At 45.4% G+C, this 13,772-nt stretch overlaps 1 protein-coding gene across 6 annotated transcripts in view; it reads left to right on the top strand.

The window, feature by feature from the left end:
• Nucleotides 1–13,772, top strand: part of LOC149312532 (EF-hand calcium-binding domain-containing protein 4B-like) — a 115,276-nt gene that overhangs the window by 86,367 nt on the left and 15,137 nt on the right. For all 6 annotated transcript variants that reach the window (XR_016281263.1, XR_016281264.1, XM_089524806.1 and 3 more), the window contains 3 exons: nt 7,637–7,961; nt 9,094–9,226; nt 13,037–13,118. Coding sequence is in view for 4 of the 6 variants with exons in the window: in XM_089524806.1 (XP_089380932.1) it covers nt 7,637–7,961; nt 9,094–9,226; nt 13,037–13,118 (540 nt within the window). In the remaining 2 variants the exon portion in view is untranslated. The remainder of the gene's footprint in view (nt 1–7,636; nt 7,962–9,093; nt 9,227–13,036; nt 13,119–13,772) is intronic.

Raw genomic sequence — 13,772 nt, 5'->3', positions numbered from 1 at the left:
ATAAGAATGAGCCAATGTAGAGCAGGACGCTGAGAGGAGGATGGGTGGGATTTGTATGTATTTGCAGATGACTACTCGAAGAAATACCATTACAAGTGAGCAACCTGTCCTGGACTACAGCCAGCACACACCAATAAGGAAGGCTCGGCAAGGTAATTAGCTCTGCAGCTGGAAATAGTCCACAAACCTTGCAGGGATTGAGAGAAAGAGCAAACCAAAAGCCAAAGCCGAAGTCAGGAGATCACGATAGTCAGTCCAGTCCACAGTCAGGTCAGCCAGAAGGTAGCAAGAGTCCAGTTCGTTCCAAGGTCAAGAGTCAAGGCAACAAGGAGTCATGATACATAGAGCCAGTGCAGGCAGCAGTCACACCAAAGGATTATGCAATAAATTCTGGCACCGAGTTAGCATCTCACAGGTGGTTAAGTAGGAGATTCCCTCCTCGGTGCCAGCTGAGGCTTGTTTGCCAATTGTCTCTCAGTAATCCTCCTGGACCTGCATCTGCCAGCACTCTCAGCCCTGTGTTGCCTAAACGAGGGAACCTCCAGGTCTGGTTCCTCCCCAGAGTCACCACTAGGCTGCTGTACCACCAAAGGAATCCCATCAGCAATAGGACCTGGCTGAACCTCCTCCTCTGGGGCTGGGAGATCAGGGCTGGGCTCTGGCAGAGCAGAATTAACACCAGGTGCAGTCTCAATTACCCCTTGCTCCTGAGTAGACCCATCCTCCTCCTCCTCCTCCTCCGAGTCCTGCTCTTGGCTGGCCTTCTTCTTTGTGGTCTCTGCAAATCATACAAATGGGTTAGACTGACAAGCTTAGGTCAGTGGTGGAGGGAGTGTCATGACACCAAAGTTAGGTTCAATTAAAGCTGTGTTTATTAAACAACACAATAAAGATCTTTGAGCCAAAGCTGTGTTTGCTGTGCTTAGTACTTCATAAATAGTACTTTAAGTAATCAACTACAATGTGTCATAAGGCACATTTTTCAACATATTAAGTCATGAAGGACTTGTGTAAACCATGTCAAAACTTGTGTAAACCATGCCAATTCTGGCAATTAAGACATTCATTGTCAACAGCTTGTAAACTAATAGACATGCAGTGCAAATCAATGTAAACCTGAAACTAACACTGCCCTCCCAAATGCTGTGTCCCGTTTGGCCCTGGTGAGCAGCCTATAATGTTTGATGAAAGTCAAGGGGCTGAGACCAAACCGCAGCTTTACAGACATCCTCCAAGGGGACCCCAGTCAAAAAAGCGGAGGATGCCCCTACCGCCCTAGTTGCATGGGACTGAACCCTGGCTGGGAGAGGTCTGCCCGACAGTTCATAGCAGAGGTGGATGCTTCCAGCCACCCATTTGGAAAGCCTCTTAGCAGTCACAGGTAGTCCCTTTTTCAGTTCCAGATAGCACTGGAACAGTCTGTCGGAACGGCTCGAACCCTCAGTTCTGTTCAAATAGAAGGCCAAGGTGTGCAGTCAACGTTTGGTATCAGTGGTCGGGTTCGAGGCCAGGTCAGTAAAACAATGTCATGACACATGTAAAAGGATGACACCACCTTAGGCAAAAAAGTAATGTTGATACGGAGGACAACCTTATCTTTATGGAACCTAAGGAAAGGCTGATCCCTCCGCAAGGCACAGGGTTCACCCATATGGTGGGCAGAGGTAATGGCCACAAGGAAAGCTGTCTTCCAAGTCAACAGCCACAAGTCAGCTGTGGTCATGGGTTCAATGGGCTTGGATTGCAGAGAAGACAGCACAGCATCCAGACTCCAAACAGGTGTTGTTACCGAGACCAGAGGATGGAGGTTGTTGCAACCTTTCAGAAAGCTCTTCACAAGAGGGTCCCTGAAAAAAGAAGGCTTGCCATCAAATTGATAGTGGGAACAGATGGCAGAAAGATAACACTTGATGGAGGTGAGGCACAGCCCTGAATCCAGGAGTGCCATCAGGAACTCCAGCACCACTGATGTCAACACCCGGGATAGAGAGAGGTCTCTCGCAGAGAGAAAATCAGCAAATTTCTTCCATTTGGAAGCATAGGATTTCTTGGTAGCCAGCTTTTGGGCAGCCAGGATCACCATTTGTACCGAGGGAGGAAGTGAGTCTAGGGATGGAGTCTCCATGCCACCATCGGTAGGTTGTCGATATCCGGATGTCGAACCCAGCCATCCTGGAGAGTGAGGAGATCTGGACGAAACTCGAGACGGAGAAAGTCTTTCCGGGAGAGATGGAGCAGGTAAGGAAACCACGGTTGTCTCGACCACCAAGGGGTGATCAGGATGGCATCCGAGCGGTCTCTTGTCATCTTGGACACCACCATGGTGATCAGTGGGAATGGAGGAAAGGCGTAAAGCATCTATCCTGACCAAGTGAAGTTGAATGAGTTTCTGAGGGAGTTCTCGTTGCGCGATCAGGAGTAGAACTGGGGACAGTGGCTGTTGAGAGTGGTCACGATGAGGTTGATCTGCGGGGTTCCCCACCGACTGAAGAGGTTGTCAACTGTTTCGGGATGGCAAGTGATGGAAGACCTGCTGAGCTGGTCAGCCAAGTCATTTTCTTCTCCTGGCAAGTGGATTGCTTGGAGCAGAATCCTTCTCAGAATGTACCACTCCCAGATACGGAGCTTGATGTCGAGCAAGGTCTGTGAGCTGGTGCCCCCTTGTTTGTGGTGTTGTCTGTCAGAACAACACTATAACTGTGGTATTGTCTGTCAGAATAAGTACCTTGTTGGACAAATTTGTCTCGAAGGCTCTCAGGGCCTTTTCCACAGCAAGCAACTCGAGAGCATTGATGTGGAACACTTGTTCGTCCAGAGACCACTTGTCTTTGATGAAGAGGCCTGAGGTGTGGGCTCCCCAGCCTTCCATGGATGCGTTGGTGGTTATGGTGACCTGAGGCTGAGGAGGCGAAAAAGGCATGCCGATGCGAATGTTCTGGGAGTCCAGCCACCAGCGGAGCGAGTGGGAAACTGGCCTCGGGACCATGATCAACTTGGACGGAGGGTCTGTCACTGCATTGAAAGCCGACAGGGACCATGACTGGAGGGGCCGAAGCCCACGGAGTCACGAACGTCATGGAGACCATGTGTTCCAGGGCTATTTGGACATCGCTGGCCCTCACTCGTCTGTGAGCGAGACAAGTCCTGACCGCAGTGCAAAGAGCTTGGAAACGGTCCTGAGGGAAATAGGCGATGCAGTCTTCAGAGTGGAGGATGGTGCCAATGATCATGATCTGCTTGACTGGGTGAGATGTGACTTCTCCAAGTTCACCATGAAGTCAACTTCTCTCCATAATTCGTCCTCGGAGGGGGCCGCGAGGAGCCAGTCATCCAGGTACGAGAAGACTCTGGAACCTCATTAGTGAAGATAAGCCACCACTGGAGCCATGCACTTGGTGAAGAGTCTTTGAGCTGTGGAGAGGCTGAAGGAAAGAACATTGTATTGGTATATGTTGGGACCGACAGCAAAGGTCAGGAACCTCTGGTGACTCTTTTGAATCCCCACACTGAAATACGCGTCCTTCAGGTCGATCATCGTGAACCACAGACCCTGATGCAATAAGGGCAAAATAGAGGCAAGAGTTACCATGTGGAATTGACAGTAGGCCAAAAGAGTTCAGGAGTCACAGATCTAAAATGGGTCTAAGGCCGCCATCGGTCTTGGGGACCGTAAAATATCCGGAGGGTCCACAGGTGAAATTGCTCCTTTTGTCAAAAGAGAGCGTACTTCATCGAGAAGGGTGTCCTAGGAGGTGTGTGGAAACAACAGCTCCAGTTGGGGGGAGCTCTTTGAACTTGAGGGCCTCTACCAACAATGTCAAGGACCCAAGAGTTGGAAGCCACAGTGACCCAGGTGTCAGAGAAGGGCCTCAGAATGTCACAGAAGAAGGAGCTGGAGCAGATGACAGAGCACACAGCAACCCTTCAGGGTCTCTTCTTGCCCTGGTCAGTATCCTATTTGCGGTAGTTCTTTCGGTACTGAGTAGGGGCTGGCGGTGGCCAGAAGAAGATGATGACTGGGACAGGTAGCGCTGCCTCTGGTGCTTCTGTTGGGCAGTCTTGTTGAAAGGGCTGCTGGCCGTACCACTGTCGCTGACCTCCAAAATGCTTTTGAAAAGAGGGTTGAGAAGGCGTGGACATACCGAGTTTCTTGGCAGCCACCTTCATACGGTACTTGAAGTTGAAGCGCTCATCCGTCTCACAACTGAACAGGCCTGCGTCATCGAATGGCATGTCCTCAATGGTGGCCTTTGCGTTCGGGTTCAGATTCGAGGAACGAAGCCAAGCGAGCCTTCTCAAAGCAATGGCAGCTGCCATCGACTTGGCTGAACGTCAGGCTGAAATTATAAGCCAGCTCCCAGTAGAATGAGCCTCATCTCTGATCTCCACCAGGATGGCCTGAGTATCATCTGGGATGTCCAGAATGATAGGGGAGATCCTTTCCATCAAACACTGTATGTACGCTCCCATACAGGCATTGTAATTCACCAATTTGAGTCCAAGAACAGAGGAGCCATAGGCTTTCTTAGCCAGGTCATCAACTTTCTTCGCTTCCAGGTCAGCAGGCAAAGTGGAAGTCTTCGGCATGAAGGACTGCTGAGACCCTTTGACATAGCAGAGTTTGGGATGGGCAAACAACCCAGAAGATTGTGATGGCGAAATCCTATACAAGGATTCAATCTTCCTGGCCCTAGGCGTCACAGAAGCTGGTGCATCCCAAGAGCACTTGGCTATCCTTTCCAAGGAAGGCAGTAGTGGGGTGGAAGCTGGTGTCAGAACCTTGCCATGGACCTGCCTTTCAATAGCATTGGTGGCGTCATCCTCCATGTGAGTGATCTGCAGGTCCAACGCGTTTCCCATCACTCCAGCCCAGCTGTTTGAGAGACAGGCATGCCTGTGAGAGAGGCACCTTTAAAAGCTGGCTCACAAGATCTTTGAGCCCAGGAACATCACTCCAGCCCAGCTGTTTGAGAGAGAAGCATGCCTGTGGAAGAGGGACTGCCTTGCCCCACCCAACATCACCACAGAGCCTCAAAAGGCACCAGAGGACTCAGGTGGAGGCTGATTGTTTTGAATGTTTGACTAATTGGTTTTAATTATTTATTTATTTTGTTTTGTCATTGTTATATTTGCCATTTTTGTTGTATATGCGAAGGGGAATTATGTGTATTGTGTTGTACTGTATTAGAGTTGTATTATATTGTATTGTATTGCATTCCATTAGAGTTGCATTTGCTATTATTATATAATGTTTGTGGGAGTAAAGGGACCATGTTCTCTTCTTGTTGTTTTATTGCTGTATTGCAATATTGTATGGTCTTTCTGTTATTTTGCTGCCAGGGGAATGTCGGGAATTGCCATCTAGATGTCATGCTTTAATTGTTACCATGTTGTGTATTATAGATTTTAGATTTTGTATCTTTATTAGGCATTATGCTATATTATGTACTTTGGATTATGTTTGTTGTTTTCTTTAGTTTGTATTTCTGCTTTTTGTATAATCATTTTATTCTTATTATGCATGTTATGCTACAATTGGTAGGAAGGCTATATTTTTTGTATTTGATACCTTTCTTTTGTAATCCGCTTTGATTCCATGAGGAAAAAGAGGAATATAAATAAATCTATTATTGTTATTATTATTATTATTATTATTATTATTATTATTATTATTAATGATGTGCTCCGCAAAGGTATGGACGTCATCGGTGGGAGATGAAGCACCTGGTTGAAAAAGCTCCTGCGGAGAATGCTAGGCAGCCTCATCCGAGGAGCCCGAGTCAATGTGTGATGCAGGAGAGTCTTCATGCTGGGACACATTATGGTCTGATTCCAAGATGTCATCAGCCCTCACTGTTTAAGAAGAAGAGGGTAATGTCTGGGTAGAAGTGGCCACAGTAGGATGAGATCTCGGTACCGAAGAAGCAGAGGGTACTGAAGCCGTTACTGGTAAAGTGGAATTTTCCATTGGCGGGACAGTGGATTTCTCGCCAAAGTGACAATGGATGGTGTCGTGACCAACAGACATGTAATATCTGTCTGTCTCGCTGTTGTAGAAGTAGTCGGATTCTTCCTGCTGAAGAAGACAAGGAGGCTGGTGAACTTCTGCCTTGTGGACTTGAACCCAAGGAACCGGTGTGGAAGACTGATGACTTCGAGAAGAGCCTCCACGGGGTGACATGGCTGGTAGAATAGCAGCATCGCCCTCTTCATCAGAAATCTGGTGGAAAGCCAATGTAGCAAGAGGAGAGAAAACCGAAGTCAAAACCGACGTTTGAGATTGGAGAGATTCGGGTTCGACAGGTACTGACGAGTCTCGTCTGGGTACCAAAGCAGTGGCATGGTCCTTGGAACCCAACCGAGCACCCTGAGGAGTCTTGGTGCACGCCTTCTTGGAGTGAAAAGAGCCATGAGGAGAACCTTCTCCTGAATCCACAGGCCTCTTTTTAGAGGAGGATTTAGAGCTCGATTCCCTTAGGGAGCTCGAATCCTTGTAATGGGCCGAATCCTTCTTGGAGCTCGAGTCCTTGTGCTTAGTCTTGTCCTTTTTGGAGGACTTAGACTTGGGCATGCTCCTTTGGACCCAACGTCCCTTTCAGGGACAGAAATGGTGGTGGCACTCAGCTCAGTGGAGGAGCTCTGGGCCACAGAAACAGAAGCCGTAGGCACCGACTCCGTAGCTGCAGGTGCAGAAGCGGAGCAGGAGGCTGACAGAGGAAGGCGAGCCTGCTTGTACAAGGCAGCCTTGAGGCAAGAACTGTTGTTCTTTCTGGCCTGGGGAGTCAAAGACTTGCAGAGGGCACAAGTCTTGGTGTTGTGGCTCTCACCCAGGCAGAGAAGGCATGAAGAGTGGGGATCCTGTCCGGAGATCTTACCACCACTCACATCACACTTTTTGAATGGAGCTGGAGATATCATAAGCTGAATCAGATGGGGGACACCTGGCTGAACGAGAGTACATGTGAAAGGGAGCTGGGAGTCCAAGTAACCACAAGTTGAACATGAGTCAGCAGGGTGATGCGGCAGCTAAAAAGGCCAATGCAACTTTAGGCGGCATCAATAAAAGTATAGTGTCTAGTAATAGTACCACTGTACTCTGCTTTGGTCAGGCCCCACCTGGAATATTGCATCCAGTTCTGGGCACCACAATTCAAAAAGGACAGTGAGAAACTGGAGCATGTCCAAAGGAGGGTGATTAAAATGGTGAAGGGTCTGAAAACCATGTCCTATGAGGAACAACTTAGGGAGGTGGGGATGTTTAGCCTGGAGAAAAGAAGGTTAAGAGGTGATATGATAGCCCTGTTTAAATATTTGAAGGGATCTCATATTCAGGAGGGAGCAAGCTTGTTTTCTGCTGCTCCAGACACTAGGACCCAGAACAGGAAAAGAGATTTCACCTCAACATTAGGAGGAACTTCCTGACAGTAAGGGCTGTCCGACAGTGGAAGACACTCCCTCGGAGTGTAGTGGAGTCTCCTTCTTTGGAGGTCTTTAAACAGAGGCTGGATGGCCATCTGTAGGGAATGCTTTGATTGAAAGTTCCTACATGGCAAGGGGTTGGACTGGACGGCCCTTGTGGTCTCTTCCAACTCTACGATTCTATGATTCTATAATACTTTTTCTAATAATTTTCTAGCCAGTCTTCTGAAGACGAAGATGCATTTAGCACCTCAAGAAGAAGAAATTCTCTCAGCTTGAATGGACATCTTTCATTTGATTCTGACCCTGCTAATGCTGGAGGACTGGCTGATGGAAAGCGACTCCAGAGAATTATATCAATTGAAGAAGATCCTCTACCCCAACTTCTCAATAGGTCAGGGAGGCAGCTACCCAAATGGTCTGAAGAAGATGAAAATGTCCTTCCAGAAAGGGAAATGAATGGGACCCAAATAGATTCACCTGCTGAAAAGACACCTTCCTCTCCCAGGTGGCAACCTGTAGGAACGGAAACATTATCAAACGTAAGCAACAAAATCTCATTGCTTTTAATTTTTGTTTTGTAGGAGCAGGTTTTGACACAATTGATGGGCTCTTCTTTTTCCTATAAAACCTGGTGCCAAACAAGGTGTCTGCAATCTTACACTTGTGCCTTTGTCTATTTATACATTAATGCAGGACTTGCATATAACTTTATTGAATGCCATCTTCTGGTTTGAGCTTATTCAAAATATTAAGATAACTTTTAATTGTAATTCAGTCTTAACTGTCACCCCTCACTTCATATGATTTGCACCCTAATACTTTTCCCATATTATTTATAAAGTTCTTAAAAAGGCCCAAGGGTCAAGGATAGCACTCTCTGGCTCTCCATTTGCGGCCTCTTTTCAGATAGGGTCAGAGCAATTAATGAGTGTTCCCTCAGTATTGTTGTTCAGTCAGACGTGGATCCAGCTAACAGCAGCATTGTCTGGTCAATACTTTACTAAGATTTTGCAATTTTGTATAAGGGTCACTGTTTTACTATGCTATTGTATATAATGGGATCCATGGCTACTGGGATCAAAGGATCTTGGGATCCACAGGGGGTTCTGTAAGTAAACCCAAGTGAATGACTTACTGTATGTACTAATCTTAGCAAAGTTAGCATTTCAGCAGATATCAGGCTAGTTCCTCATTATAGTTATGGCCTATCCCCATTTTAATTTTGTTTCATCCCTAAGGTTAACTTGTCCAACTGATTTTAGTTCTAGGTTCAACTAAGTTATTTGATGTTTTTAATTTGTTGCCTGCCTTACTTTATTGAACCCTTTCCTGTATTGTTATGTATTATTTATATGAATTATGTTATTATTTCTTAGATTGTACACCATGGGCAGGTTTACTTTTATTTATTTTATTGTTTGTATGTACAGTGCTGTGTAAACCTAAAGCGCTATATAAAGAAGAAGAAGAAGAAGAAGAAAGTAGTAGTAGTATTGGTAGTAGTAGTCTGGATCTGATCTTTAGTATCAAAATGCAGACTATAGAAATGTATACCAAAAAAAGTAAAATATAGCTTTCTTAATATTCCATGATGAAGAATGCTCAAAAAGAAAAACAATCCAAAGGTACAGTGTAATTGACTGACCGTCTTATATCTGTGTTTGCTTGAAGGATGAACAGTTGGTTTTTGCCCCAGATTGTTTATTCAAGATTATTTTGGTGGGTGATTCAAGTGTAGGAAAGACTTCCTTTTTGAGACGGTTCTGTGAAGACCATTTTTCCTCTGGTACTGCTGCTACTGTTGGTAAGTAATCTCAGAATGGAAAGAAATACATAATGATGCTCATGTCACTAGATTCTGTGCCTGTTACAATGATGTCTGATATTTAATAAGTATCAACATTTATTTATGAAAAAACTGACAAACGATAAACTTTATGAATGTATGATAACTACAAGCTATATTAATAGTGTCGAAAGTCACTTAAATAAGATTGTGGCTATTTACTGTTATTGCTTCCCTAAAAGTAGAAGTGGGAAATCACATACACACAATAAATAATAGTTTACATGAAATACATCTGGGATTCTTAGCATTTACATCTGAATGTGAGTGACCAAGTTGTAGACATTCACAGATTGACTCCAGAAAGTCAACAGACTTGACCACTGCATATCCTCATTAGCAGAATATTTCATAATATCTGGCAGAGAAAGGTAGGTAAACGTTTCTATTAGATAATAAATTATTAAGCCTAATTTAGATATTATTGTTCTTCCCCATTGTGGTAGGAAAAATGGGGGGAAATAGTAATAATCACCTTTGATGATTGAGTTGTGAAAGAAAACAAATGTGAGCAAATATTAAAGTAGGGGTTTTTAAATGAACAGATAACTAAGAATTTCAAATAGTGGGTAGATAAAATAGATTAGATTTAGTATAGGGAGAACTGAGATCATGTTATTTGTCCCAATCTGGAAAGAATAGAAACTCAGTTTTTTAAAAGTTATGTAAATGAAGTTACATGGAACATTTTATATATGTGTGTCTGTGTCTTGACTTATAAGTGTATATAATGTGGCTAACATTTATACTACCATATATTGCTTCCTATTGACCCCTGCCATAGTCCCAACCAACTTCTTTATCCATCCACTGTAGGAATATTCCAATTCTATCATTGTTTTTTGAAACTGAAGTTAAAGCCATCAAGTGGTCCAGAATCCCACAGTTGATTTCTGGGAAGACCATCAGGTCTTTGTTACATTGCAAGACAGCACCTAACACCCTTGTGGCTTGGATCTCAGCTATAAATATTAGTCCCAAAACCTAGCCTCTCTGTACACAGTTGCCCACACTTTGTGCTCCATGTCATCCTTCGGCTGGGAGGGAGTGAATAGGCTGGCCCAGCTCCACCAGGGCTAGCCTGAAGATAGAGGCTCCTCCCTCCATAACTGTCATCCTTCGGCCTGAGAGGGAGTGAATAGGCTGGCCCAACTCCATCACGGGCTAGCCTGAAGATAGAGGCTCCTCCCTCCAGAACTGTCATCCTTCAGCCTGGGAGGGAGAGAATAGGCTGGCCCAGCTCCACCAGGGCTAGCCTGAAGAAGAAGAGCCCTCCCTCTAGTCCATCTGCCTTGGTCCAGGCATCAGAGGGAGAGAAGAACCGCTGGACTTCATCCCCTTCCCCACCACCATTCCCTTCTCCTTTTGTGTTGTGTCTTTTAGATTGTAAACCTGAGGGCAGGGAACTGTCTTATTAAAACTAATAATTGTAAGCCGCTCTGAGAGCCATTAGGGCTGAAGGGCGGGGTATAAATAACGTAAATAAATAAATAAATAAATAAATAAATAATATATATAGCCAACTATAAATCGACTTCACGTATAAGTCTAGGGCAAGTTTTGGGGGCAAAATTATGGATTCTGATATGACCTGTGAATAAGTTGAGGATAAAACTTAGAAGAATGTAACAAAGGGTGTAAATTACGAACTTTACTGTCTTCATACAGAAATGTTTTATTCAGATCCTTCTAAGCCCAATTCTTCTTGGCTCTCCTTTAAGGAGAAGCACCAAAGAGGTGCCACCGCTGCCATTTTCCCACCTAAGCAATGAAAAAGGCATTATGGTGGAAAGAATAGAGGGGTTTGGTGTTTCTTTTGGTGCTCTCGGTATGAACTAAACTCTTACCTTTTGCCACTCTACTCGGAGAACTGCGCAAATAAAGTGATACTGGAAATGCATCATCGCTGAAATTCCAAAAGTAAAAAGATGTTTGTTAATGCTTCTTTGTGACCACTTTAATGGTGGGTTTTGTGTGATTTCATGTGAAATCGTTTCGTGTAATTATGCTATTTTCCAGGGATATTCACAAAATAAACTCCCAGTCTACTTTGTGTGATAAACTCCATAGTCCAGGAGGAATAGCAAAATGTCCTCTCCCTCTGCCTTCACCCAGCAGCTGTTCCCTTAATTAGAGGCAGCCAAGAGGAGGAGAGGAGTGGGGAGAGGGAAGTGTGTGTGTATCCCTTTAAGAATCAAGCCTGCCTGCTTGCTTCTCCCTGGCACAGCAAGAGATGCTGGGAAATCTGGGAAAAGGAGCCATCCGGAGGCTTGCTTTCCACACGGCTGGAATTACGTGAAGGGAGTGAATTTGCAAGCAAAATGGACATGTAAATACAGTAGTTTTGTGAATTGGCTCATTTCTTGATTCACCTCACATTCTCCCTAGATTCTGTTTGGATTGCTTGCAGCGACACGTGATAAGCAGCTGTGGAGTTGTCCCCAATATTCTGAATGATCCTGCATTGGGGCCACTTTAACCCCCCCCCCCCAATTTTCCCTCGTGTGATAAAGTCCTTAGAAGACAGGGTGGAGGGAATCCTTATCAGGTTTGCAGATGATGCAAAACTAGAAGGGGTGGCTAATACATTGGAAGTTAAGAAGAGAATTCAAAAGGACCTTGAAAATTGGGCAGAAATACAATTAAGTTCAACAGAGAAATGTGGAAAATCCTGGCAAGGCTTCTGGGCGGTCCAGGAAATGAAGGAGGCAGTAGTAGTGGCAGCGGCAGCAACAGACTCCTTCCCCAGAAGAAAGTGCAAGGCAGTGGGAAGAAAAGGAGAGCAAGTTGTGGGGGCCAGTGATGTGGGCAGGAGAGGGAGAGCAGACACCAAGCGGCCTTCCTTGTCTGTTGCTGCTGCTTCTCCTTCCTCTGCCCCTTTCCTCCTGCTGTCTGCCCAGGGTTGCGCATCCCAACTATAAGGGAAGGGGAGGACTCAGCCCATAGCACTGCCTACCAGAGGGGTTCAAGGAATCAGTCTGGGTGGAGCTGCTACAAGGGTGGTGGCAGTGGTGGCATTCTCTTCCTCCTCCTCCTGTGCACTCATCTTTTCCCCCTTGTGCAAAGTGGGGAGGAGATCCCCAGGGCCCCAGTCTAGGCAGCCAAGATGGAATCCCTTCCTCCACCAGTGGGCTCCCACTCACTGGAGTTGTGGAGTGGCTGCCTGTCATGGGGTGCCTGTCATACTCCATTGGGCTGACAGAATACACTAGTGACACCATTAGTGGTCTCATATCTATTCATTCTCTGACTTGAAAAATGTTAGTGAAGTTACTGCACATTGAAAAATAACTGATTAAACCAAGAGCTACTAGTATGTTTCCTTTAACACAATGTAATTTTATTTCTTTTTATTGTAACCCGCCTCAATCCATAGGGAAAGGCGGGCTAAAAACAAATATTTATTATTATTAATGAAGTTTACTTAGCAATAGCAAGTACATTTTTATACCGCTTACCAATGTACTAAGCAGTTTACAAAGTGTAAGCTAATTGCCTCCAACAAGCTGAGTACTCATTTTAGCGACCTTGGAAGAATGCCAGGCTGAGTTGAACCAGAGCCCCTGGCTGGTATTGAACTCAGAAGCTTGTGATTTGTGACTGAGTGGCTGCAGTACAGGCATTTAACCACTGCACCAACAGGGTTTACTTCTGAGCAGACACATGTACTTCTGAATGAAGACAAATATAAATATATATTATACTTTCATATTCTTTCATCTATCATCCAGAAAGAGAGGAGACAACCTGTTTTTTTTTTCGTTATAGGTGTTGATTACAGTGTAAAAACAGTGTCAATGGATAATAGCCACATAGTGCTGCAGCTCTGGGACACTGCTGGGCAAGAAAGGTAAGGAAGGCTGCATCTACACTGCAGAATTAATGCAATTTGACATCACTTTAATTGTTATGGCTCAATGCTATGAAATTCTGAGATTTGTAGTTTTGTGTGATAATCAGAGTAAGATACAGAGTTGAGACTGCTATGGTCGTCTTAAGAGTGAAGCAGATGGGCATCTAGGAGCAGCCTCTGGCTGCTGCAGCTGTGATTAGCCCCAATCAGCTCGGGACCACAGCAACAAGATGGCCTGAAGTGGGCAACCACCAGAGTCCCAAATGATCCGCAAACAGGAGTGGTTTGTTTGTTTTGGTTTTTTGGCTACTCCCTTTGCCAGCAGCTTCCAGCCACCTTAGGTAGCTTCAGACCAGCTTCTGGCCACTGTGTCATCTGCACGCCACACCCCCGAAGCGGCCAGAAGCTGCTCTATTTGGCCTGTCTGTTTTGGGCCCTAGTGCAGGGACGTAGCCAGGATTTTAGGAAGGGGGAGTCCAGACTAAGTACCACCATTATATTGGGGTTTGGGTGCAGCGGTGCAGCAGCATGCACCATTCATTTTTCTAACGGAAGGGGGGTCAGGACCCCAAGAACCCCCCTCCTTGGCTACGTCCCTGCCTAGTGGATGATCTTTGGCTGACCATTAACAGAGGAAATGTGTCCCTGCTG

Source organism: Sceloporus occidentalis, unplaced genomic scaffold, assembly GCF_023333645.1.
Source record: "Sceloporus occidentalis isolate IW3139 unplaced genomic scaffold, rSceOcc1.0.p SCAF_5, whole genome shotgun sequence".
Lineage (NCBI taxonomy): Eukaryota > Metazoa > Chordata > Lepidosauria > Squamata > Phrynosomatidae > Sceloporus > Sceloporus occidentalis.
The sequence above is the reverse complement of the archived record's forward strand: the minus strand, read 5'-3'. Positions and strand labels throughout refer to the sequence as shown.